At 50.5% G+C, this 25,192-nt stretch overlaps 2 protein-coding genes across 10 annotated transcripts in view; one reads left to right on the top strand and one right to left on the bottom strand.

Annotated features, from left to right (window-relative positions):
• Positions 1–15,608, top strand: part of ASXL1 (ASXL transcriptional regulator 1) — a 63,999-nt gene extending 48,391 nt beyond the window's left edge. For 2 of the 3 annotated variants that reach the window (XM_027558817.1, XM_027558815.1), the window contains exons 5-13: positions 4,720–4,840; positions 4,919–5,016; positions 5,578–5,671; positions 6,135–6,287; positions 7,514–7,677; positions 7,788–7,884; positions 9,234–9,339; positions 9,639–10,269; positions 10,755–15,608. In XM_027558817.1, the coding sequence (XP_027414618.1) occupies positions 4,720–4,840; positions 4,919–5,016; positions 5,578–5,671; positions 6,135–6,287; positions 7,514–7,677; positions 7,788–7,884; positions 9,234–9,339; positions 9,639–10,269; positions 10,755–13,646 (4,356 nt within the window). In that variant the 3' untranslated portion in view covers positions 13,647–15,608. The remainder of the gene's footprint in view (positions 1–4,719; positions 4,841–4,918; positions 5,017–5,577; positions 5,672–6,134; positions 6,288–7,513; positions 7,678–7,787; positions 7,885–9,233; positions 9,340–9,638; positions 10,270–10,754) is intronic. The other variant, XM_027558816.1, reaches the window with a different exon arrangement.
• A 3,087-nt stretch (positions 15,609–18,695) lies between these two features.
• Positions 18,696–25,192, bottom strand: part of NOL4L (nucleolar protein 4 like) — a 131,332-nt gene continuing 124,835 nt past the window's right edge. For all 7 annotated transcript variants that reach the window (XM_027558818.1, XM_027558819.1, XM_027558824.1 and 4 more), the window contains one exon: positions 18,696–23,337. In XM_027558818.1, coding sequence (XP_027414619.1) covers positions 23,117–23,337 — 221 coding nt within the window. In that variant the 3' untranslated portion in view covers positions 18,696–23,116. The remainder of the gene's footprint in view (positions 23,338–25,192) is intronic.

Here is a 25,192-nt window from a genome sequence, read left to right as displayed (position 1 = left end):
TGAAATTGCTTGTGATAATGCAAATGGATTTCAAATTCAAAGAACTTATTTTACATTAGGTATTTTAAAAAAGGATAAAGCCTTTTCTCAAGCATACACAGAGGTTGCTTTTTACTAGTTTTAATTTTCCTTTAGGGTTCATATAAGAAAGTTAGAACATAGTAATAGACCATTGTCTAATGATGTTTTACTTTGGATCTATAAGCTTTTTATATACATTAATGTTCTTTATTTGGTTTTTACAAATTTTTATTAGATTCGTTCATGTTTTCAAAGGTATTGAATTTAGTAAGCAATTTTTTATCCAGGTTTATTGGGATATAACTCACAGACCATATAGTTTACCTGTTTAAAGTGTACAATTCAGTGGCTTTTAGTATATTCATAACTGTGTGCAACCATCACCATTATCTAATTCCAAAACATTTCCATTCCCTATAAAGAAACCCCACACCCTTTAGCAATCATTTCCTATTCTCCCCTTCCCCACCCCCTAGCACTGCTAATCTACTCCTTTAACTTGGGTGTGTAGTTAGTCGTTAAGTTGTGTCTGACTCTTTGGAACCTCATGGACTGTAGCCTGCCAGGCTCCTCTGTCTGTGGAATTCTCCAGGCAAGAATACTGGAGGGAGTTGCCATTCCCTTCTCCAGAGGATCTTCCAGACCCCAGGGATCAAACCTGGGTCTCCCGCATTGTAGGCAGATTCTTTACTGTCTGAGCCACCAGGGACCCCACTCCTTTCATTTATTAGAGCTTTATTTTTATTTTTTTAAAAAGCAGAGCCTCTCATCTTGTTCCTTTTTGAAAATATCTTTTGCTTATTTGTGGCCCATTGCTTGTCTCTGTACAATCAAGTACTACTAAAAAAAACATTCAGCTGAGAGTTTTATTGAATTTCATTGAATCTGCTAGTCAGTTTGAAGAGAATTGACTTCTTTACAGTGTTGAGTCTTACATTCAAGAACATGATAGAGCTCTTCATTTATTTTGCTTTTAAACCTTTCATGATAGTTTTGTTTTCTTCATAAAATGGTTATGTTTCTGTTGTGAGCTTTATCTCAGAGTAACTTATGTTCTTTGTTATAAATTACATTTTCTAATCATTGGTATTATTGCTGATGTTAGGATCACTGGCTTTTTTTTTTTCTTTTGATGTGATTTCAAATCTTACATCCTTGCTGAATACTAGTTTGGAGTCTCTTGGATCTTCAATGTAGCTAATTATACTTATTTAGAAATTATGATAGTCTGATTTCTTCTAATGTCTTCTTGTTTTTTTTTGCTATGCATTGGTCAGGAATTCTAATATACTCTTGAATGGTTGGTATGTTCTTAGCTTTTAATAATACACATTAAACAACCCTTCAATCAATCAGCCTTCACTAAGAGACAGTATAGATTTTTTTTTTTAATTTGACTTATGGGAAAATATTTTATCTGGTTTTATTTATTAATGCTGATTGTTCCCCTCACCCTCATCACTAGCCTCTTTGCCAGTTGCCTTCCGAACTAATAGATTTGTATTTTAAAAACATTTGTTTGTGGTACCGGGTGAACATGGGTAAAAATTACATGGCAGGTGCTCTTTGTACTGCTTTTATTCTTACAGCTTTTCTTTAAATGTGAAGTTGTAATGAACTGCCGATGTGTGCAGCAGCGCGGATGACTCACAGACGTGAGCCTGAGGGACTTCCTTGGCGGCCCAGCGCTGAAGCACTCTGTGCTTCCAGTGCAGTGGGCAGGGGTTCGGTCTCTGGTCAGGAGTCTAAGATCCCACGTGCCATTTACACATACAACCAAAACAGGCAAAACTGGTATTTAGTGGTAGAAATTGAAACAACCATTATCTCTTGGGTGAGAGGGGCAATGTTTGTCCGGATTGACTAGGAAGGGGCACAAAAGGAACTTTTAGGGGTTCTGGGTATGGCCTGTATCTTGATACGCATTTGTCAGAACTAATCAGGTGGTATACATTTCACTCTTTGTAAATTATCCCTCAGTTTTCTTTAAAAAAGGGAAAGGACACAAGGGGTGTACATTGATTCAAGGGCATTCTCCTACATGAGCACAGTACAGTTCATCCATGTTGTAAGTAACTGTAGTTCACTGATCTTATTATTGTGTAATATCCATTTATTGAGTATTGGTCAGTACAGTCATTGATCAGTCCATGTAGTGATTCTGTTGATGGGCACTTTGTTTATAGACGAAGTTACGGATGATGCTGTCATGAACATCTGGGTATGCTTCCTGATGTGGATATGCATGTCTTTCTCCAGGGAATTGAAACCTAGGACTGACTTGCTGGGTTATAGGACGTTTATATCTTCAACTGTGTCAGATAATGCCAAACTGCATCCTCAAATGCTTGAATCCGTTTTCAGTGTCCTTGTTGACATCCTCATTAGCACTACTTGGTATTGTTAAACTTTAATTTTAGCCATTCTTGTGGATGTGATAGCATCTCATTATGGTTTTAATTTGCTTTTTTTGGTGTGTCTTCCTTACTTAGTGAGGTTCAGTATCTTCATGTGAACGTTGGCCATTTAGATATCCTCTTTGGTATAGTGCCTAATTCATGTCTGCCTATTTTTCTTCCTGATTGTCTTTTTCTTTCTTTCGTTTCCTTCTTTCTTTCTCTTTCTTTTTGACTGCACCTCATGGCATGTGGGATCTTAGTTCCCCAACCAGGGAACAAGCCTGAGCCCCCTTAGTGGAAGTGCAGAGTGCTAACCACCAGACTGCCAGGCAAGTCCTTGGGTTGCCTTTTTTTTTTTGACTTAGGCAGTTTAGATACAAGTTCTTCATTGGTTATATGAGTTGAAGCTCTCTTCCTCAACTCTGTAGAGTAGCCTGCCCTTTTTACTCTATTAATGGAATTATTTGCTGAACAGAGAATATTAATTTTAATGTTCAGTTGATTGATTTTTTTTCCTTTTTAAAATAATGTCCTGTATGAATCTTAGAGATGTTGGGTTAAAAAGTATATCATTTTTAGATTTTTGCTCGTAGATTTCTTAACTCACTGGCTGTATATAAACTTGTGTATACCGTTTTCACTCTCGCCAACAGTATTTGTGATTTCCCCACACTTTTGCCAGAACTGGAGTTTTGGGGTCCTTTTTGACGACTAATAAACCTCTTTTCTTCATTAAATTGAGTATTTTATGTTAGTTTGCCTGTATGATTGAGGGAATAAATTTATTGCATCATTCTAAGAACATGGCAGCCAATAAGCATAATTGCAAGATTAATACTAAAAGTACACTTTAGCTTTTGATCCTTGAGGCACATTTATGGTTGGTAGGGAAAAGAGATAAAGATATAAAAAGCCATTTTGTGTTAATTAATTTAGGTCAGAATGATACTGGCTTAAATTCATGAAAATAAATTGATGAAGACTTACTATAGTAGTCCCCCATTGTCTGGTGGGGAGTACATTCCAAGACCCCCCACGTGGATGCCTCAAACTGTGGATCGAGCCCAGAGGGGCTTTCTGCACAGGGATACCACTACAAGGCCAGGCTGTGTAAGAAGTGGTGTTTGTTGGACTTGTCAAAGAGCTCCTTCCCGTAGGCATTTGGAAACTGGGCTCTGTGCGCTCCGTAGGAGGCCAAGCCTAAGGCCCCAGCTCCAGACAAGGCATCCAGGCGGCGGAAAGCAGCCCCGGGACCGGCCATGGCTGTCAACAGTCAGGCGTTGAACAACACTGCCTGGGCCCCCCAAGAAGCCTTGCCTATTCTTTTTCACATACTTTTATTCAAAGAAGGCATCCCCACCCCAGTCTGTCTCTGCTCCCCCTCGTCCCCATCCCCAAGTATTCATTCATACTCCTTCCTGGTTTCAAGATAGCTCCTAAGTTTTCCTTGGAAATGGATATTGATTTGAGACTCTTCAACAGACACTGTTGGAAGAAATGTTTGTTAGGAGATGAAATTTGGAGTGGCGCTCTCCTCTACACTCTAACCTTTCTCCTGCTGTCTTACTTTAGATCTTTATCCTTTTCAAGGGCTTTCTGTCATAGTCTTAACTCTTCTTCCTGCCTCCAGGCTTCCCATGGTTAATGGAATGAAATTTCTAAAACTCAGATCATTCTCCTGATTACTATCCTTTAGAGACTGTAAAATAGATCAGTCTTAATCCCTCAGCACAGTGTCATGACAGTCATCAGCCCTCTTGCTGTCTCTGTCCTGTGCACACATCCAGTTTCTCACATGTCTGCTGTTTAAAACTCAGCTCAAGCAACCCATCTCCTGGGAAAACGTACCTCCCTGGTCCTAATCCCCTTTCTATACCTCCAAGCCCTCTCTGCTCCAGCTCAGTGAGTAGATACTCCCCGCTCTGGGCTGCCCCTGCTCTCTTCTATCCGCATGCTTTGTATTGTTACAGTTTGGACTTTCTCCTCTACTCATTTGGGGGCAAGGCTCTGATTCCTCTCCTTAGTCCCACCTCACCCCCCACCCGAAAACTAGCATGATATAGCTTATAGGAGGCACCTCATAAATGTTTTATGAATGATTAGATGCAAAGTTATATCTAAATTTCCTGATGTATGTATGAAAAGAATTTTTGAAGAAAGCAGTCAGTTAGAAAGGGATGGGAATTTAATCGGTATTCTAAATCCCGCTTCTCCACAAGCAATACGCGTTTAGGAATGACTGCTGTGCTTGTAGGATTTGTAGGGTTTTGCTCACCTGAGTCATGTCTTGTTGTCATAGAAGGATGCCCTGCAGTGGTCTCGCAGTCCAGCTGTGGTGGAGGGAGAGGAGCCAGAGGACACAGCTGATGTGGAGAGCTGTGGGTCTAATGAAGCCAGCACTGTGAGTGGTGAAAATGATGGTAAGTGCCTTTGACAAGATGGGTGAAGAGCCACAAACAGTTGAACTGGGGACTAGCCTTTACTTCCCTCTCTTCCAGTTTCTCTCGATGAAACATCTTCTAATGCTTCCTGTTCTACGGAATCTCAGAGTCGGCCTCTTTCCAACCCCAGGGACAGCTGCAGAGCTTCCTCACAGGTGGGGGTGCTTCGTGACTGGGCTGGGTAGATAAAGAGGCAGGTACAAGACAGGACTCCTCCTGCTGTGTTCAGTGAGCGTGTGGAAGTGTGCAGAAAATCACTTTGGTCTCTACCTGTTAGTATCATTTGAAAGTGGGCCTTAGGGAAAGTGGGCAGTAGATCTGAGAACAGAGTGGTTTGTTTTTTCTTTTTACTGTGGATGGATGATTTCGTTTGTATTTATGAAAAACCTAGGAACATGCAGGGAGAAGTAGAACAATGGGGAGAAAGAACATGAGCTTGGGAGTCAGTAGTTTGAATTGTGGCCCACCACTCACTAGCTTTGGGTAGATTCTTCATCTGGAAATTGGGGATAACAGTGCATTCTTTTCAGTATGGGATGATGCTTGGCACGGTGGCTCCATAGCCTGAGTCATTGCTGCTGTCGGCATTATCTGCCCCTACTGGTTGACACTAATTCTCTTTTACAAGACAGCAGGGGAGACAGTGGTCCGAGAGGGACAGCTGGTGTGACTTGCAGGTGACACAGTCTCCTTTTGTATTCTCTCTGGGGAAACAGGCAAACAAGCAGAAGAAAAAGACAGGGGTGATGCTGCCTCGAGTTGTCCTGACTCCTCTGAAGGTAAACGGGGCCCACGTGGAATCAGCATCAGGTACGTGCCACCTCGTGGTTGTGATGCTCCTTCCTCAGGTCCTGGGGCCTGCCTCCCTCTGGCAGCAGTTTCTGGCCCAGGTAGTGCCAAGCCAGTACAGTCAGGAGCCCTCCTCTGACAGGCGGCGCACCGTGGTGGTGAGACCCAACCTAGGTTCTGGCGCGGGCTCCGCTGCGCACCCTCCCTTTGGCCTCACGGGGCGGTCGTGAGGGTCCGGTGAAGGCGTGTGCAGGTGCTTGGTAAAAGGTGCAGTGCTGTGCAAACTAAAGACAGCGGTTTGGCATTCTTACGTGATATTTTAAAGCCAGACCAGGAGGTGGTGATCTCTGACAGCCCCAGGCTGGGCCATGGAAGCACCGGTATTGCTGGCAGCATCTCAGGGAGAGCTGGGAGAAGTAAGCTTGTCTGAGAGCCGTGGGCGCGGCGCGTGATGCTCTTGACCCGTGGAATGCTGTGCCTTCAGGGTTCTCGGGCCGCCACGCCGATGGCGAGAGCGGCAGCCCGTCCAGCAGCAGCGGCGGCTCTCCGGCCCTGGGCAGCGCTGCTATCCGTGGCCAGGCCGAGCTCGCCCGGGACCCTGCCCCGCTCCTGAGAGGCTTCCGGAAGCCGGCCACAGGTGAGTGGCTTGGCACTCATTTCCCTGCCTGTAAGGGGCCCCTGCAGGCCTAGAGATGATGATGTCTTTTGCTCCACTTCCTTTGTAGTTTCTATGGTGTGTTATTACTTCTTGGGTGGCCCTCTATTTTTTTTATTCCCTTTGGCTTTCAGCTTGTAGTTTGGTTATTTCACAGAGTTTTCTCTGCTAGCCTGAGAGGACTCTGTGTGGGCACAGATGGTTCACAGTGCTTCTTGTTGTCCCTGTAAGGGCCTAGCCTCTGCCGGCCTTGATATGGCTCAGAAAGTGCTCAAGTTGAGTGAGAATGGCTTCTGAACTTCTCAGTGGAGTATTCCAGCATTTGTTTTCTTTCTTTGGTAGCATCCTGCCAAGTTTGTTCTCCACATCTGTAGTCTCCATCAGACGCCCTTTTTTATAACCTAGTTAGTATGTGGGGTGGGAGCCATCCATTTGGGGCATGCAAATAAACTCAGTAGTATGCACCCCCTACCCGGAGTGGGGCTCTTAGCAAGGCTAGTATGCCATTTGCTACTTCTGGCTTTATGTCTCAAAGCCCACATGCTGGATTTTTGTAGAAGGGTTCCATGAAGCCATTAGGAAGACTAACTTTGGCTTCCGAGGATGAGAATAAGCCATTGCCCCCGTGGCAGCAGGGTTTGCTGTCCTGCAGCTTCTCCAGCTCCTCAGCAGTGCTCCATTTCAGACTCACACAGGTCTGTATCCCATTGGCCGAGGCTTTTGTGAGAGGCATTGACATTTCAGTGGGCTTTAAACACCTCTTACTACCTTTCTGCTTGGAGGTCAGACCTCTCCACTCCCTTCACAGAAGACTTCTGCAGATTTTTCTGTAGGACACTCACTAGGTTTGCTTTTCGACAACTTCATAATTTCTCCCATTGACTTCGTGGAGCCTGTTCTCCAAATTTGGGAGGGAAGCTCCGAATCTGCCCCTGGCCTGAGTTTCTCTGGGAAGAGTATCCCTTCAGGCTGTGACACAATGTGCTACAAGAGCCTTGTCTGAGGTGATGCCAGCCCAAGTGTTAAGAGTCTCAAGTTCGATGGTACCAATAGGTTAGACTAGATTAGACGATTGAGCAGAATGTGTGCAGATAAGTTCTGGGTAGTTTGATTGCTGCCACCAAAGTTTTCCCTCATTTGGCATTGGCTTTTTTGCTTTAAGAAGCTGAAAATCTACATTTTGTTTCTTATGGCTTGAAAAATTACAGGTCAAATGAAGCGCAACAGAGGGGAAGAGATCGATTTTGAGACGCCTGGGTCCATTCTCGTCAACACCAACCTCCGGGCCCTGATCAACTCGCGGACCTTCCATGCCCTGCCGTCCCACTTCCAGCAGCAGCTCCTCTTCCTCCTGCCCGAAGTAGACAGACAGGTGTGGATGGGAGGCTTCCTGTGCTCTCTGCACCAGCTTCTGTTCTTCCTAAGATTCTTTATTGTTTGTTTTCATTCATGTGCCTTTTTTTTTGGCCTCATTCCTTCTAGGTGGGAACTGATGGCCTGTTACGTCTCAGCAGTAGTGCGCTGAACAATGAGTTTTTCACCCACGCAGCTCAGAGCTGGCGGGAACGCCTGGCTGATGGTGAGTAGACGTTCTCATCCCAATGGCTTGAGAGGTGCCTGCCATGTGTGGTGTCACTTGTCTCCTGGTGTTTAAAATCCAAACGCTCATTTTTCAATGATCTTTTTTTTTTTTCCCCCAAGGAGTATTGACTATAAGGCAGGCTTTCCTCTAATTGATGTAGATATAGTACCCCATAGCTCTGAAGAAGCTACAAGAGTGTTTTAGCTTTCACTGTTTTGTGTGTATATATATTCATCTATGTTGCCTCTTCATCATTAAAACTGTAAACTCCTATTCTTTCCAGTAACCATGGCATTGACCTGCTTTTTAAGTTCCACCAGGTACTCTTGTCTTTTTAGACATTGTCAGTTGGAGTGAGTATTAGCTTCTCTGTAATAATTTTTGGCTGCACAGTATGTGGGATCTTAGTTTCCTGACCAGGGATTGAACCCATTCCCCCTGCAGTGGAAACGCAGAGTCCTAACCACAGGGCCTTTTGTGGGGAGGCTACATGGAAACTGCGCTGGGAGGTCCCCAGGACCTCTCTCCAGGCTTGATGATTTGCTCGGAGGACTCGGCCTGTAGTTATTCTCACAGCTGTAATTTACTTCAGCAAAGAATATAGACCAAAATCAGCAAAGGGAAACGAGGGAAACCAGGCACATGCTTCCCAGGTCCTCTCCCAGAGAAGTCCCACCGGATGTGCTCAGCTCCCTTAGCAAGGAGATGTGAGCATGTAAGTGAAGGGTAGTCTACCGGGAGGCTCGTCCAGAACTTGGTGCCTCGTGTTTTTATTGGGAGCTGATCATGTAGGAAGCTTCTGCCTGGTGCATACCTGAATTCGAGAGTCCCCAAAGGAAAGCAGGTGCTCACCATTAAACCATCTGGTTTGCATAAACTGTTTAGGCACAGTGAGCCGTTCTTGTCAGCTAGGGGCTGGGAACCCTCCTGAAATCCAATTTCCCAGATGTCAGCCAAGGGCCCACCTCGTCAGCAGGCCTGTCTCAGCCTGCTCTGTTAACTTCTCCCTGTGTGTGGGGTAAGAACGGTTCTCTTGTTGATTGGTTTTGTTCTGCTTTTTTGATCAGTGTGTTGCTTGCTTTCCAAGGACTGAGGACCCTAGAGAGGAGTCAATTTCCCTTATAATAGACATGTTAGTTCTGTCCTGAGTAAGGGCAGGACGTGAGAGGGCCTGGGAGGGAACCAGGAGCCAGCATGAAGATAGTAAGGGGTAGGAAAGGATTTCCAAGCTCCCCAAAGCCACGTGTTGTTTTGTAAACTCCTGACATGGTAGAACAGCAGGATTCGGCTTTTCCTGAGGCATATTAATCTTAATATGCCACTCGAAAAGTTTTGTTTCTCTCTAGGTGAATTCACTCATGAGATGCAGGTCAGGATACGACAAGAAATGGAGAAGGAAAAGAAAGTGGAACAATGGAAAGAAAAGTTTTTCGAAGACTACTATGGACAGAAGTAAGGCCCTGGGAGCTATGAGTTGTGGTGTGGCTTCTGGGGATGGTGGGTGGGGGTGGGGTGCAGTGGGCAGAAGCAGGGATTCTCAAAGCTGTGCGTGTTGCTATGTTTCTTGAGAACTGGAGGTCGCCGGGACTCTCATTTGACTTGATGCCATTCGTGAGGAAGCTGACGTAGGATTTCGTATGATTACCATGCAGATTGGTTTTGTTCTGAGAAGTCTAGTGTCTGAGTGTGTGTCATACGTAGAGGATGTGCTCTCTCTGCTCTGTAGCTGACAGTCTGACTTTGGTTTGCAGGCTGGGTTTAACCAAAGAAGAGTCTTTGCAGCAGAATGTGGGCCAGGAGGAGGCTGAAATCAAGAGTAACCTGCGTGTCTCAGAATCAACACGGCCACAGCGTGGCCCGGCCACCCGGCAGCGAGATGGGCATTTCAAGAAACGCTCTCGGCCAGATCTTCGAACCAGAGCCCGAAGGAATCTGTACAAAAGACAGGAGCCAGAACAAGCAGAGATCGCTAAAGACGCACAGTCTGTGACACTAGACATCCCCCTCCACAAGGACGGGGAGGCTAAGACCGACGCAGCAGGGGTGGGCAGCCCCCACCCACCTGGCACGTCCTCCGCAGCATCCAACCCAGAGAGTCCCGAATTCCCAGTGGAAACTGTGGCCTCCCGGCTCCAGCCCAGTCCCAATGACCAGGCACGTGTCTCCGCGTCTCCAGACAGAATTCCCAGCTTGCTGCAGGAGACCGTGGATCAGGAACCCAAGGATCAGAAGAGGAAATCCTTTGAGCAGGCGACCTCTGCCTCCTTTCCCGAAAAGAAGCCCCGGCTTGAAGATCGTCAGTCCTTTCGTAACACAATTGAAAGTGTTCACCCCGAAAAGCCACAGCCCACCAAAGAGGAGCCCAAAGTCCCGCCCATCCGGGTAGGTGGCTGTGTGATCCTGGCTGCCCTGAGCCTGGGCCTTTGAGGGACAGGAGATTTGTGGGGCTCCTTTATAGGGACAGAAGGCCCTGGGCCCTTGTGCTAATTATGTGAGAGTGTAGAGCTCTCTACAGAGAGCTGTTCTTGAGACTTAACTTGAATAGCCCGGGGCTAAGGTTCTTCTCTTCCTCACTTGGTTGTTCACCATTATCTGTACAGGTCAGAACCCTGACGGGTTTTAAAATCTAGGTGGTGGTAGATTCTTTGTGTAGTGACTCACACTGTCCCACCAGAACTTAAATTTAGGAGTATGGAACTTAACAGCCCTTGAGCAGGGTCTTGAGAATGGTGTAATATCTTAGACAGCTATGAAACGATTTGATTCTCTAGGCCATGACTTTTAAGCTACTAGGATCCCAGTTTAGCTTAACAGTTTCTAGGTCAGAGCACTCAGTCAATTAGAACTGTTCTGTTCTTCTCTTGCAGATTCAACTTTCACGTATCAAACCACCCTGGGTGGTTAAAGGTCAGCCCACTTACCAGATATGTCCCCGCATCGTCCCCATCACGGAGTCCTCCTGCCGGGGCTGGACTGGTGCCAGGACCCTTGCAGACATTAAAGCCCGTGCTCTGCAGGTCCGAGGGGCGAGAGGCCACCACTGCCATCGAGAGGCGGCCACCACTGCCATCGGAGGTGGGGGTGGCCCGGGTGGAGGTGGCGGCGGGGCCACCGATGAGGGAGGTGGCAGAGGCGGCGGCAGTGGTGATGGTGGTGAGGCCTGTGGCCACCCTGAGCCCTGGGGGGCCCCGAGTGCCCCTGGAGAGTGTGCGTCAGATCTACAGCGAACACAACTACTGCCGCCTTGTCCTCTAAACGGGGATCACGCCCAGGCCGAAACTGCTGCGTCCAGAGCCAGGAGAGAGGACCTGGCTTCTCTCAGAAAGGGGCAGAGCTGCCCACTGCAGAGGGTCCCAGATGGCCCTAGCGGCGGGCTGGAAGATGCCTCCCGACTCCCCGTTGCATCCACTCGGGATCCGCCATGCCAGGCTCTGCCCCCACTGCCCTCTAGAATCCCAGAACCTGAGAGGTTAGTTGAGCAGCTTGTGTCGCATCCAGAAGGTAGAACTGAATGTGGGTCTGGTACCACTGCCTGGGAAAGGGGTGATGAGAAGCTAGCACCTACCATCCCCTCAGAGAACAGTCCTGTTCGGGCTCTGGCCGGGCCTACTGGATTAGAAGAAGGAACTGGCCAGGCTCCAGACAGTGGCAGTAATCCCACCATGAAGGATCCTGTGAACGTGACCCCCAGTTCCATCTCCGAATCATCCTTGGCCAGTTGCCTGCAAGACAGACCATTTGATGATGAATCAGAACTTGATGACTCGGGCCCACCCACAAGGGAAAGTTCTTCTAGACAGGAAAACTTGAAAACCGAGGCTCCTGTCTCCCCTGGTGCTGCTCCTTGGAGGCCTGGCATGTCAAATGATGAGGCAGGGGGACAACCTGAACCCGACTCCAGAGAAGAGGTCCCGTCCATTAAGTCCCAGGTCAGAGAGAAGTGGGAGAAAGCGGCCCCCCTCATCCCAGCATCGCCTGTGGGCTTGACAGCGGAGGAGGGTCTGGATCCCCCCGTCCACTTGGGTTCACTCTGGACAGTGCACTCTGGCTGTGTTGACAGCAGCGGTGACTGCAGACAGCTGGAAGGTGACAAGCCCAGAATCAATGGAGACTCGGAAGCTCTGAGTCCTCACAGCGAGTCCACAGACACTGCCTCTGACTTCGAAGGCCACTTCTCCGAGGACAGCAGTGAGGCCGAGCCTGGTGAAACCTTGGGGCCGAAGAGGTCCTTGGTGGCTGAGCAGGGTGAGAAACACAGTTGGAACCACTGTGCCTCGCTCTCCAAGGTGAATGGTGACCTGAGTCTGGTCACCAGGACAGATGGGATGGTTGCTCCTCAGAGCTGGGTGTCTCGGGTATGTGCAGTTCCCCCAAAGATCCCAGACTCCCTGCTGCTGGCCAGTCCCGAGTACCAGCCGAGACCCATGTCCCTGGGCAGGCCTGCATCCTCAGTGGAGGCTGCTAACCCCCTTGTGATGCAGTTGCTGCAGGGCCACTTGCCCCTCAAGAAGGTTCTCCCTCCAGCCCATGGCGGCAGCAAACCCGAACCCCCACGACTCGCACTTACAGCAGAGCAGAGCCCTGGTGGCTCCCTGGGGATGGGGTCATTGCAAGGTCCTGGGGAGAACAGATGTGAAGTTGGCAAGAGCAGTCCAGAGTCTCTGCTACCTGAGAGCTGTGAAGCAAGTACCGGCTTTGCCCGGCTGGAGGCTAGCCAGGCTCCTGGGGCGCCCCTAAAGATGTCCAAGAACGCCCCGAGTTTAGACTCCCTATATCCAGTGACCAATCCAGTGGCTGCCTCTGGGAAAGCAGAAGTGGATTTCAAAGAACAGTTATCTCCCTTCAGTTTTGAAGATCAGAAGGAAGCCCGTAACCTGTCCCAGTGCAGTATTTCAACTGCTGCCCCAGGTGTGAGTCTGGGAAATCTCACTACCTCGAGAGCCCCTCTTTTCTCATCTCCAAATGCGGTCTCCTCGGGTCCTGATCAGGCAGGTCGGGCCCTGGGGGATCAGAACAGTGCGGGAGGCCAAGGGAAGAAGCTCTTTGGCTCCAAGAACGCAGCTGCAGCCCTTCAGTGCCCCCGGCTGGTGGAGCCGACGCCACTGCCTGCGGAGGCCCCTCCTGCTTTTCCCAATAGGAAGTCAGGGCCAGGCAAAACCTCTCTGTCTGGTGGGATACAGACTGCCAGGGAAGACTGGGCCCCAAAGCCACCGCCTGCCTCTGTTGGCAGCATCAAGAGCGAAAAGACTCTTGATGGAGGGCCTCTCAAGGTGGATGCAGAGAACAGAAAGGCAGTGGGGCCTGGTCCCCGGGAGCTGGTGGATCACTTGCAAGGGATGCCCTTTGTCCTTGATTTGCCCTTCTGGAAATTACCCCGGGAGCCCGGGAAGGGACTCAGTCAGCCTCTGGAGCCTTCTTCCATCCCCTCCCAACTCAACATCAAGCAGGCATTTTATGGGAAGCTTTCCAAACTCCAGCTAAGTTCCACCAGCTTTAATTATTCCTCCGGCTCCCCCCCTTTTCCCAAAGGCCTGGCCGGAAGTGTGGTGCAGCTGAGCCACAAAGCAAACTTTGGTGCGAGCCACAGTGCGTCCCTCTCCTTGCAAATGTTCACCGACAGCAGCACAGTGGAAAGCATCTCGCTCCAGTGTGCGTGCAGCCTGAAAGCCATGATCATGTGCCAGGGCTGCGGTGCATTCTGTCACGATGACTGTATTGGACCCTCAAAGCTCTGTGTATTGTGCCTTGTGGTGAGATAATAAATTATGGCCATGGGAAAAGTTGTATATTTAGTGTGTGTATTTTGATAATGATGGATCTTAAATCTGTATACAGAATATCATTGATAAAACAGACTCTGTCTCTCTAGGCAAGGGTTCTCTTGCTGCTCCCTGAAATCTATAGTGCTAAAGCCCCTTGGCCACTTGTTGGCCCTTTGGGTCTTGCTGGAAGGGTTTCCTGCAGGGCAGCTCGCTGGGCTGCCCAAGGCCGGCTGGCTAGCCCAAGCTCTCGTCACAGAGACAGAGCTTGGTGCGATGTGGGGGAGCCTCCCTGAGACTCGGAGGGCCTCGAAACTGAAGCGAGAAGGTTGTGTTCTCCACCCAGGGGACTAACGTACCCGAACTGAGTAGAAATGTCAGTCTTCCACTGCCCCCTCCGTCTTTCCTGCGGCTGCTCCTTTGGGGAGTTGGTGGGGAAGAAGCCAGCACAGGGTTAAAGCAGCTCCCAGCAGTGCCCAGCAGGGGGCTTAAGCACCTGCTGACCTCAAGGTCACAGCCAGTCATTTGCCAGTTGATGGAGCCAGTGTGATCTTCGGTTCTGTTACCGAGGCCAATTTGGGACTTACCTGTCTCCGAATAACCCACTGGCCTGCAGGAGCTTTCAGAACCTCGAACAGACCTGCTTGGACAACAGGTCAGGGCTAGGATTGTCTTTCCTCCTTGTAAGTCAGGTGTCCAGACGTTTGGCAGGTGAATTCACCTGCACAACACCTCGGGCATCACTTTGGACTCTGTGGGAGTGGGCATCTCCAACACACCTGTGTATGTGAAAGTCATTTTACATTTCAAAGCAGTGTGTTTTTCTTATTTTTATATTTTTAACTCTTTATCCTTGGATGTATAAAGTGAACTTTTGGCTTCTGTAAGTATGCTCTATGCACCTCTGATGTTTTACCATATATTTATATGTTGTACACAGTACTGGCTGATTCTGTAAATGGATGTATTGTACAGAAAACACGAACGACTCTCCCTTATTCCACGTCTTCAGCATCGTTGCATTAAAGTGGTGTAATTGACTTCTCTCCACCCGTGTCAGAGCCACTGCGTGCTGTGCCGCCCAACGTGAGGGGTGGAGTGATTGACCTAACGACCTGCCAGTTGTCCCAGTGGTTGGTCACCGGTCAGCCAGTGGACCTGCTGCAGCTGCAGAGCCACTGGCACCCTGGCCACTCGTTGCTGGGCACACGTGTCTTGCTCCTCATCTCTTCTCCAGCCTTCACTGGCAGGTCGCTGCCGTGTGTGACAAATCGCCACCACCAGTGTTAAGTGCTTCTGGATTCTAGGGTGAGCGCCCTGGGCAGCCCCCACGTGGGCCTTCCTTCCGTTCCCAGCCCCAGGCGTGCCACCTGTCAGCAGTAACCCGGGACCACACTCTCCTGGGGCCACAGGGCTCCACTGGACACACCTGTGACAGCAGGTTAAGGAAGAAACAGCCGTGCCAGCCTCCGGCCTCTCTCCCAACATGTTCCCAGCAAGTAGATGTCTCCAGAGCTGTCTCACCTCCCTGCTTCCTGCCTTATCTTGTACCTCGAGTTGTGAGTTGAGCATCCTCCTTGTTGAACTTAGGTCTCCCTGTGCGAGTGCGTCTGTGTGAGCTGTGAAATTGGTATGACTTCAGCAAGCCTCATTTCATCTGGAAGGTCTTGTCTTTCCCCCACTTTTCCTCCAGTGTGGCATTTGTGTCATCTGCAGCACGAGTGGGAAGTTGGCAAAGACGTGGTGATTGAAGTGCAGTATTGGCCAAGTCCCGGTTGTCAACTTCCAGAGTCTTGTTTACCAAAGACAGGGAGCAGAGGCCCATGCGTGTTTGATCCTCTTCTTCCTTCTGCTGTGACCTTTGGGGCCATTTGAGGGGACAGTTGGAAACTGGTCCGCCAGGGAAAGCACTGCTCTTGTATGTCTCTGTGGTCTTGGAAAAATAAACCTGTACAACGCGCACTGGTGGTCTCTGTTGTCTTCTGCGGCCGTCTCACTGGGCTGGGAGGAAGGTCAGGCCGAGGGGGAAGAAACGCTCGCCTCGCCTCGGCGTTGGAGCTGACGTTTTTGTGTGCGGAGTTCTTTTGTGAGGTGAGTTCCTAAGGCATGACTTGTCAGTGCTGCAGGTCTTCACACCCTGTGTGTGAGGTGGTGAACATACCCGTTATCCACTGTGTGGACTGGAAAGCAGAAATCCCATGTGAGCAGTGAGGTTCCTTTCCTCTTGAGAATCCAATTATGAACTGTGGCATCCCTCTACAGCTGTTCATCCTGACTGCCTCGCTGAACCCGAGGTTGCCTGAGATTCCTGGTTATCTGTGGGGAGGGTGACAAGCAGCGGTGAGGGTGGGGCTGGCCTGAGATACGGGGTCTGGTGCTGATTGATGAGCCTGAGTGGATAGAAGACCTTTGACTTTAAAGGTTAATTCAAGTACCTATCCATTCATTTCCCATGAATTGGAGAAAGTAGATCTTGCGTGTGGGGCAGTAACAAGCTGTAATTCTGTGGTGCTGCTATCTGATCAAGGTGTGGGTGGAGAAGTCAAGGTCGGGGGCTTTGTGGTGTCAGATGACTGGTGGTGACGTGCTTGTGCCTTCACGTCTCGGAATTGGCTCACTTCTGCAGCTGCTTAGAACGCAAAGACTTGCATCTCATCAGGAGGGTGGAATGGTTTCCAGAGGGCCTGGCTGCCTGCCAGTACCGTGGTAGGGGCAAGTCACTCAACCTCTGGTAACTCTCTCATCTCTGATTTGGGTTACTAGTTGCCACTTCATAAAACTGTAGTGTGCGGTGCCTAGGGGGTGCTCCAGCCTGTTCACTTGCCCAAGGCCAAGACCCTAGCTCTCTGCATGCACGGGAGAGCACAGTACAGCTCCTGGTGCCTGTTTGACCTGCACGCCAGAGAGGAGCTGTGGAGAGGGGACCCATGTGGTGTGCTGAGTGCTGGTGCAGGCAGAGCAGACATCTCTCTATGGTTGAGTGTGTAGTCTTGGGTTTAGAGGTGGGTCCTTGGGAGGAGATGCTTGCTTAACTCATGGTCCAAAGGACGAGAAAACAGACTTTCAGAATTTGGAAGGAGTGCTGTCTTGCTGGCCTGGCACAGGGTCATCTGTTGGTTTCATGTTCAGTCTGCTCATGTGAAAGTCAGACCCTGCTTGAGAGGGGTGCTTGCATGTACATGTGTTCGTGTGTGTGTGTGTGTGTGTGTACACTCAGTCCCTTGGGCCTCAGGGACTGAAGCATCTGCCTGCCCTGGGCCCTGAGAGGAGGCGGCCCGGGCTGTATGTGTGGGTGGGTGTCATTTAAATTGATGGAGCAGATAGGCTCTGTGACCCTGGAGGTTAATATTTGGAACCAAACAGTGCCAGTGATCTGTGCGTCCTCATGTCTTTGCACATCATTTTTAGAGCCTGGAATGAACATCTCTTGAGAACCAGAAGGGGTGGATGGAAGTTCTGTAAGGAAAACAGTGACAGCTGTCAGTGCAGTGGTTCTTAACTTTCTCGGGAACACAGACTCCTTTGAGAGCCAAGTGGGAGCTCTGGACCTTCTTCCCCCAGGAGTGCACATGCGCGCGTGCACACACACACACACACACGCACGCACAAAGTGTTCTGTATTATTTCAGATGGGTTACGAGCACCCTGCACCCTGCCCTGGCAGCTGGAGCTCCTCACTGAAGAATGAAGAACCCCGCTGACTGACACTAAACCTAGTAAGAACTGGGTTTATACAGAAGAGGGGAGAGAGGACTTTGCATCCCTCTGCAAGGGATTCTCCTTCAGTTTCCTGTAACTACTGAGCTTCCTCAATGCATTTAAATTACTTTAAAACTGCGTTACAGGCACAGTCTCCCACCCCCCTGGTCGAGTACGCTGAGCTTCGCCTGCTCAGTCACTGAGTGGCCTTGAGCTCATTGTTGACGCCAGGGGCACCTGTTTGATGTTGCACTCTCCACGCCATACCAGTGCTCTGGAGCCCCGTTTCAAGGAGCCAGACTGGAACCAGCCCTTCTCTGTCCACAAGCGTCTCCTCGGATCCCAGGGTCCGTACTGCTGTGACGTCATCTGGAGGTAAGTGCTTCCCACTGGGCCAGTGCAGATTCCGTGCGTGTGGCCCACTGTGTTGTCCCAGGAGGGGGTGTGGGATTTGTAGTCCCAGGGTCTAGACTAGAACTGTGGACTCCTCTCCTTTTATCTATTTGATATATTTGGCTACTGCACAGTTTCACTTTTTTTTAAAAAGATTCTTTTGTCATTACAAAAAAATGTTGTCAGAACAACTGCCATATAGTGTGTGTGCATGCATGCAATAGTAACAGTTGTATTTATGCTTTTAACTCATGCAGAATTGCTTTTAAACTTGTGACAGTCAGATTTGGCCCCAGTCATTTGCTGCAAGTTTTCCTTAAAGTTTAACCTCAATTATATGTAGGATGAAAAAAAAAAGGCTGCACACAAGTCAACGTCTTTGAAAGAAAAAGCAGCTCTTTTGCTTCCTTTAAGATGAGATCCCAGGTTTTGGTCAAATGGAGTGTCAAGTCCCAATGGTTCAGGACCAGGGACAGTGTTTCCTCGGTTTCCCCAGCCTGCACTTAGAAACTGCCGCCTGAGTCTGGTTTCAGCCCATTGAAGAACTGCGCCCTTGCTGGGGATGGGAGTAGGGAAAGGATGGTTTGGGGGAAACGGCCGCATCTAAGACCTTGCTTGAGCACTGGCCGCGTTCAGGTGAGGCGTGCATTTGCCGTGCCCTCTTCCTCACCTGCAAGCGGGGCTAGAGCACCTCCCTGGGCAGGCGGCCATGAGACACAAGATTTCAATTTGGTATGTGCCTGTGCTGCGCACGTGACAAGGACCAGGAAAGGTCCATTTCTTTCCCTTTCTGATGGGTGAGGTGCCAAAAAAAGTTCATTTGTTCAAAATCTAGCAAGGATCTTCTGTATGCTAGTTTATTGGCTACTGGTTGAAGGGTTTTTTGGGGGCCAAACAAGTTGGAGGGAACAGAACTGGCTGGCCATCTTGTGGACAGGACACCATAGAAATAAAGCATTCGGTTTGTTATTCAGTGTTTATTAAGTAGATTCAGTCTTATATATGATATACAGATTCAAAAGAAAAAGGATTCCACATACTTATGAAATCAGTGCATTTAGCAAGTAATACCATGGAGATAACAGCTCGATTAACAGCTCATTGGTCTTTTGTTAAGTGAGGGGAGAGGGAGTTGGCCTGTGCTAGTCATTCCACAAACGAAACAGAATTGAGTTGCATCACATAAAGAAGACACATTCTAAGAATTAAAATATTAAGCCACATTTACTGGAAAAACTCACTATAGAGAACACAAATCATTTTTATAGAGCGTTGAGGAGGAAGTCCTCACCTGCTTAGAAGAGCCACGTTAAGTTGCATAGGTGCATATCTGTAAAAATATAATTTAGAGGTGAAGCCACTGACGAAGTAATTGAGTCACCTTTAGAAGTTGGTGCCATCTGCTGTTTGCCTTAAGTGCCATATGCTTCCTGTCTGGAGCCCCCTGCCCCTCCCCAGAGGTCATGCCTCCAGGGGACCCTGAAGAAATGCTTCTACCATCTGCATCGGAAAGTCTTAAAACTCATCTCAGGTAGAGAACTTGGCCTCTTCCCAAATATGTCTAGGGATTGGCAACCCTCTTGGGTTGTCCCTGAACCTTGGGTGGCTTGATCCTAAAGGTCCTGTGAGTGAGCATGACCTCCCCATTCCCAGGCTGCCAGGAGAAGAGCTCTTTCCTCCCCAGCTCTGTGGCCAAGTCCTGCTGTCCCACCTCACAAGCACACGTGGTTACCCACCCGCAGCCGACCATAAGTCTCCCTTCTGAGCCTTGCTTTTCAATGGACCACATGACACAGGCATATGGCCATCTGCCGCACAGAGATTTTTCTGAGCTTAGAAAAGTATTTTTCAGCAAATCTGAGTTCTGTGTGGTGTAGGGTTTTTGTTTTTGTTTTTAGGTGGAAACGTAGGTAAAACGTGAGAGGTTTTTGTTTTGTGGCTTTGCTAAGCAGATGAGCTCAGTGAGGTGCACCTTCCTCCTCAGGAGCGAGTCTTGCAGGACACACAGGGACTGGGGCATCTGTACATGTAAACAGTACACTTTCACTGAGTCCAAAATTAGGAGCAAAAATACAAAGGTTCACATTGGTCTTAGGTAGATACAGGCGAAAAAGGACTGAGCTGTTTAGCTCATAAACAACAAAAACAAAGTTTCTAAAGCACCACTAAATTATATAAAAATCAGACCATGGACGGATTGAAACTGGTATTCTGGTGAAATACTTTACTATCTTGTAAAAAGTTTTACAAAAAATTACAAATTAAAAGTATCAACCCTCTGAGTTCAAAGCAGCATTTTGAAAATGAACTGGTAGTTAATCCTATAACCACCCCTGTAGTGGAAAGTGGCCCTTGGGGATCGGGATGGCTGGGTTCCTCCTGTTTAAAATCCTCTAAAACCTTTCTAACCCCCTGCCGGTCCCCCTCCCCCTCAACACTGTCCTCGGGTATAAGCTGAGTGGTGACGACAAAATGAACTGTAGATGGGTTATACTCTTCCTGGTCTACTAAGATGATCCACCACTAAGACCAAGTCCCCACTTCTCCTCTGATTCCAACCTCGTGGGATGAGCCCCCTGCGAAGACTCTGGAACTGGTGTACTACTCTAGCGTTTCCTTTTAAACTTAGGATCCCAAATCATCAATCTGTGCCCTGAGGCCCTCCTTAAGAACTGGCTGTGGGCGCTCCCGCGGGGAGCAGGCAGTCCCCGGGGTGGGGGAACAGCAGCGAGTGAGGTTCAGCAGAGCCAGCCTTTGGTGCTCTCCCAAGCCAGGAGGAGAGGGACGGGGCTGACGCTGTGTCTTTTAAAACAAAAACGAAACTGAACAAGTTCCCTGACTGGACTAGCTAATGGAATATCCTGTTTCCACACAGTAACTTGCTCCTGATCCTGCCATCACGAGAGCTTCACCAGGAAGGAGCCCACCAGAGGTGGGGTCAGCGTGACGGGCCCACTGTCCTGGAGGGGCTCTGGAAGCCCCAGTGGACCCTGACCACTAGCACTCATTTCCTCTGACACACACTGAACCTACGCTGTTTACAGCAGCGCTCAGGCTGCTGAAGGTGGTCAGTTAGGACAAGCCTGACTCAAAATCACGGCTCCACACTGTAGCCTACACCGATCTTCACATTGAATCCCTTGTGTCAGGGGTGGCGGGAGCCCCTTCCCCAATCTTTCTCACTCCTGTCTCTTAAAGAGAAGCGAACCATTAGTGCCTGGCCCGGGTACTGCCTCCGGGAGGAGAAACGACATGTTAAGCAGTTGATATCAAGAACTCTTAAGTAAGGCGGCGATTGTCTCTGCCAGTTTTCAACATTAAGATTTTCACAAATTGCCTGGGGTAACATTTTGCAAAAGATCTACTGATTCGTAGTATCGTTCACACACAAAAATAAATATTTACATAAATTCAAACGTCCGGGAGTAGTACTGAGCAGGTGGGGGCTGGACGTGTGGACGCTGGGGTGTGGGGGTGGCCTCGGGCACCGGAGCTTGTGCTGTGCTGAGGGCGGCAGGTCTCGGTGTCCTGACCGGAGTCTGGGAACTGGTCAGATGGAAGGCAGAGGTGGTGTGGCCGCGTGGGGTGCTGGAGGCCACTTGAGAGAGAAAAGGCCACCCTCAACCTCCAGGGGCTGGAAGCAAGCAGGGGGGCAGGACCCCCCTGCCCTTCCGACTTTCTGGAATCCGGGGCCCACAGCTCAAGTCCTGGATCTGAGGAGGGGGAGGCAACCTTGCTGGAGCCCTCTCCCTACCCCTCCTGAGGGCGGTCTGCCACAGTGCCGGCAGGCGGCTGGCTGCAGAAAAGCTGGTTTGGGAGGGGGTGCCTGCTTTGGGGTCGAGTGGCTCGATCCTAGGGTCCCCTTGGCCCGGGCTCCCCTGGGACCTCTTTGCTCTGAGGGAGGAAAGGCAACAGAGGGCTTCTGCCATCTGGGCAGGGGCACGCAGCAGAGAGCTGCTGTCATGGCTACGGAGTGTTGCACGGAGAGGCCCTGCGGGCCTTGTGAGGTCTGGGCAAATCCCTGGTTTTAGCAGCACTGGTAGGTATTGCACTGAGCAAGAGGAAGTGCCTATTGGGGAGGAAGGAAACCAGGCCAGCCTTTTGTTTGCCCTTTCTCACACTCCAGGGATTATGGGTTTCTTCTAGGACTGGCCCCTTCAGAAGGGCTGATCCTTGGAGAACCCCAGTGGCTTCTCCATTTCTCTGATGGTCCCTTTACTCCAACCACGGGGGCAGCGGGGAGGGAGCTGCAGTCCGCCTGGTAGCTCACAGCTGCCTTTTCTGACAGCCAGGGTCCCTGAAGAAACCGGGGGCCCTTCAAGGCTGCAGGTGTCCGAGGGGCCAGAGCCTGTACAGAGAAGTGTGCAGACCTGGTCCCTGGGGCAGGCTGAGGGCAAGGGCCCTGCTGACCAGCTGCCATCTCCCAGCTCTCTGTCCCGTCAAGCGCCGAGGCCAGGGGACAGCCAGTGGTGACTCTCGTAGGCCAAGGTCCTCCCAGGGCTCCAGCTCCTGGCCTCCCCCTCTGGACTTAGCTCCCGGGCAGACACCCTTGAAGGGGAGGTGGGAGACAGCCGTTCAGAACGGGCTCGGGGCACACCCTGGAAAAGCCCACGCTGGAGTGTGAGGTAGAATGCGGGTGGCCGTGTGCCTGGGGCGTCTGTGGGGCGGGGGGGTGTGTGACCGTGTGCCTGGGGCGTCTGTGGGGTGGGGGGGTGGGAGCCACTTTTTTCTGTCTTTGCTCTGCAGTGGGTGTGGGTGAGGCCCTGCTGCTTGGTGGTGCTAGGCACTCAGGGCCAGCCGGCCCGGTGCCCCCGCCGCCCCGCCCTGCCGGCCCCCAGCCCGCGCCAGTGTAGTGATATGGAACATTAGGTCACAGGGACACAGCCTTCTGATCAGACACACACAGACTGGCAATCTGTACAAACACAAAAGAATCCATTTTCAGAAAAAATAAATTACTAAGGGGAGAGGAAGAAAGGGTCCACTTTGTTTTTCTCAATAAATATGCGATTCTGCTCACCTAAGACTTGAAAGGTAATTATCTGGGGGTTGGGGGGTCTAACATCAGGGCCCACGAAGATGATTCTACATAGAGCTGTGGCCCCAGAGCCTCGTCGGGGAGGAGGAGCCCAGCCCTTCCGAAGCTGCCCCGTTGGCCTCTTCCAAGCAGGTCAGAGCACCCGTGTGGTGAGATTCCAAAAAAAAAAAAAAGTGTCCTTGTGCCCAGAGTCTCAGGCGCTTGGAGTGTGGCTTAGAAACAGCTCTTTTGGATCCACCTCTTTCAAAAAACAGAAGGTACCAAACTGGTGAGGCGGGAAGCCGGTCCAGGGCTGGGAGAGCCTCCTTCCCTAGGGTAGTGCACTCCACCAGCCGCAGGGTCAGTTCTGCTGCAAAATGAGGTTTTCCAGTTCATCTGCCGAGCGCAGCAGGAAGGCGGCGGACTCTCGGTAGCCGGCGATGAGCTGCCGCACGGCGCTGATCTCGGTGGGGCTGAGCTGGGCAGTGGGCATGGTCCGGCTGGTGCTGTTGTTGGAGGGGGTGGGCGTGGGCGTGGTGGAGGTGGTGGAGGCCCCGCCTTTCATGCTGAGGTCCGTGGGCCCTGCAGAGAGGGGAGCCAGGGTGAGGTGAGGGGCATCCTTTCCTCTCTCCGGGGGCCCCGAGACCCTCATCTGTCTCCATGGTTGTGCCCCGAGTGCTTCAAAAGGGTGGGCGTGTGAGGGTTGAAAGGTAAGATGGGACCCAGAGGTACCCTCCAGAGAAATCACCTCCCCTTTGCTTGTGAACAATGGCAGCCAAGAGGGAGCCTGCAATCTAACTGAAACATACAGGGGAGGTGTGCGGGTGGCGGGGAGGCGGGGGTTTCTCTCTGTCTTTCCCAAATAGCTCTATGGGGTGGGCTGTGGGTTTGGAGTCAGAAACCCGGACCGGAGGCCTGTTTGGCCACTCTAGGCAACTCCTAACTGCCCTGGGCCCCCGGCCCTCAGCTGCACCACCAAGAGGCTGTTATGGGGCTGAGCCATGCTGGTGAACCATGGCTCACGAGCAGTGAGGCCAGGGCTGCTCAGCCTATGGGAGGGCCACTGGGAAAGGGCTTCCAGGAAACACAAAAATGCCTGAAATTTGAAGAGCGTTCTTTCCAGGCATTCAGCAAGAAGAAAGCCAAAGGAGAGGGTCTGGAGCTCAGTGTAGGAGTTGGAGCTTCCCTGGGAGGCCTTTTCTCACCCAACTAGGTCCCTGTGCCCTGCCCTGCGCTGAGGTTCACATGGGTGTTTGAGGCTGTTCTCCCTGATAAGCCAGCTCCTCACTACCCCATTGGTTCTGACAGCTGGTTTCACTCATCATTGCATCTACAGTGGCAGTTTTTTTTGTTTTTTGCTGCACCACAAGTCTTGTGAGATCTCAGTTCATGACCAGAGACTGAATCCACGCCATGGCAAGGAGAGCCTGGAATCCTAACCACTAGACCACCGGGAGCTCCCTACAGTGGCAATTTTTATGTTGCTATAGAGATAGATAAACTTGGCACTGGAGACAGACTGGAAGTAACATCTTGGGAGCAATTTTGGAAACGACTATCGGTAGTGGGAACCTGCTTCAGCCCCCATATGGGGAAGGAAGTTGGAGTCTAGGATGGGATGGTTTGTCACATGGGGCTATTTCCTCTCTAACCAGAGAATAGGGATGCCATAAGTAGGAGGTCCTAGGAACTGGCTTGCTAAGGAACATGCTTGGAATTGAGGGTCGAGGGAAGTCTATTAAAATGCAGGAAGGAGGACTGGAGGTGTGAACTGCTGGGAAGAGCAGCCAAGCAGGTGGCTGGTGCCTACAGTGGTGGCTGCTGGGACAGGCTGGAAGCAGGCAGGGACTCTGCACTGGGTCCTGGCTGTTGCAGGGTTAGGTGCCCTCAGGACACTGCCTGGGGATGGCAGTGGAAGGCCAGAGGCACCTGCCACATCGGCGTGAGCTGGCCCTGGGCTTCCTCTCTTTCCTCCCTCCACCCCCAAGCATGGTCCTGTTTACTCCTGGGCTCAGAGCCGTCCTTCTGTCTTTCCCTGGGGGCTCTGGTTACTCAGGGTGTTGCTAGAGGGCAAGTTGCCCAGCACCCCAGGGAAGACAGGCGAGCCTCAGTCTTATCTGGGCTGATCTGGGTTCCCTGATCCACTCACGAGCTAAGTGAGGGGCTCTAACCCACTGACAGGACTACCCAACCAAGACGCCAGACTGACTGACCCCATGTTAAGGGCTGTTGCTGGGAGGGCAGTGGAACTGGGGCTGCGTGCGGTGTTCTTCCAAGTCCCGGACCCAAACAGGATGTGGCTGCCCCAGGCAGGAGGTCAGCAAGGAGAACTTGGCTTCCGTGACCTCACTGCCCACGCCTAAGGAACCAGGGGAGACTGAGCTAGTGGCCCGCCTTGAAGCCTCTCTGGCAAGTGTGAACAAGCAAGTAGAGAGGT

This window comes from Bos indicus x Bos taurus, chromosome 13, assembly GCF_003369695.1.
Source record: "Bos indicus x Bos taurus breed Angus x Brahman F1 hybrid chromosome 13, Bos_hybrid_MaternalHap_v2.0, whole genome shotgun sequence".
Classification (NCBI taxonomy): Eukaryota; Metazoa; Chordata; class Mammalia; order Artiodactyla; family Bovidae; genus Bos; species Bos indicus x Bos taurus.
This window is presented reverse-complemented; position numbering and strand designations above follow the sequence as displayed.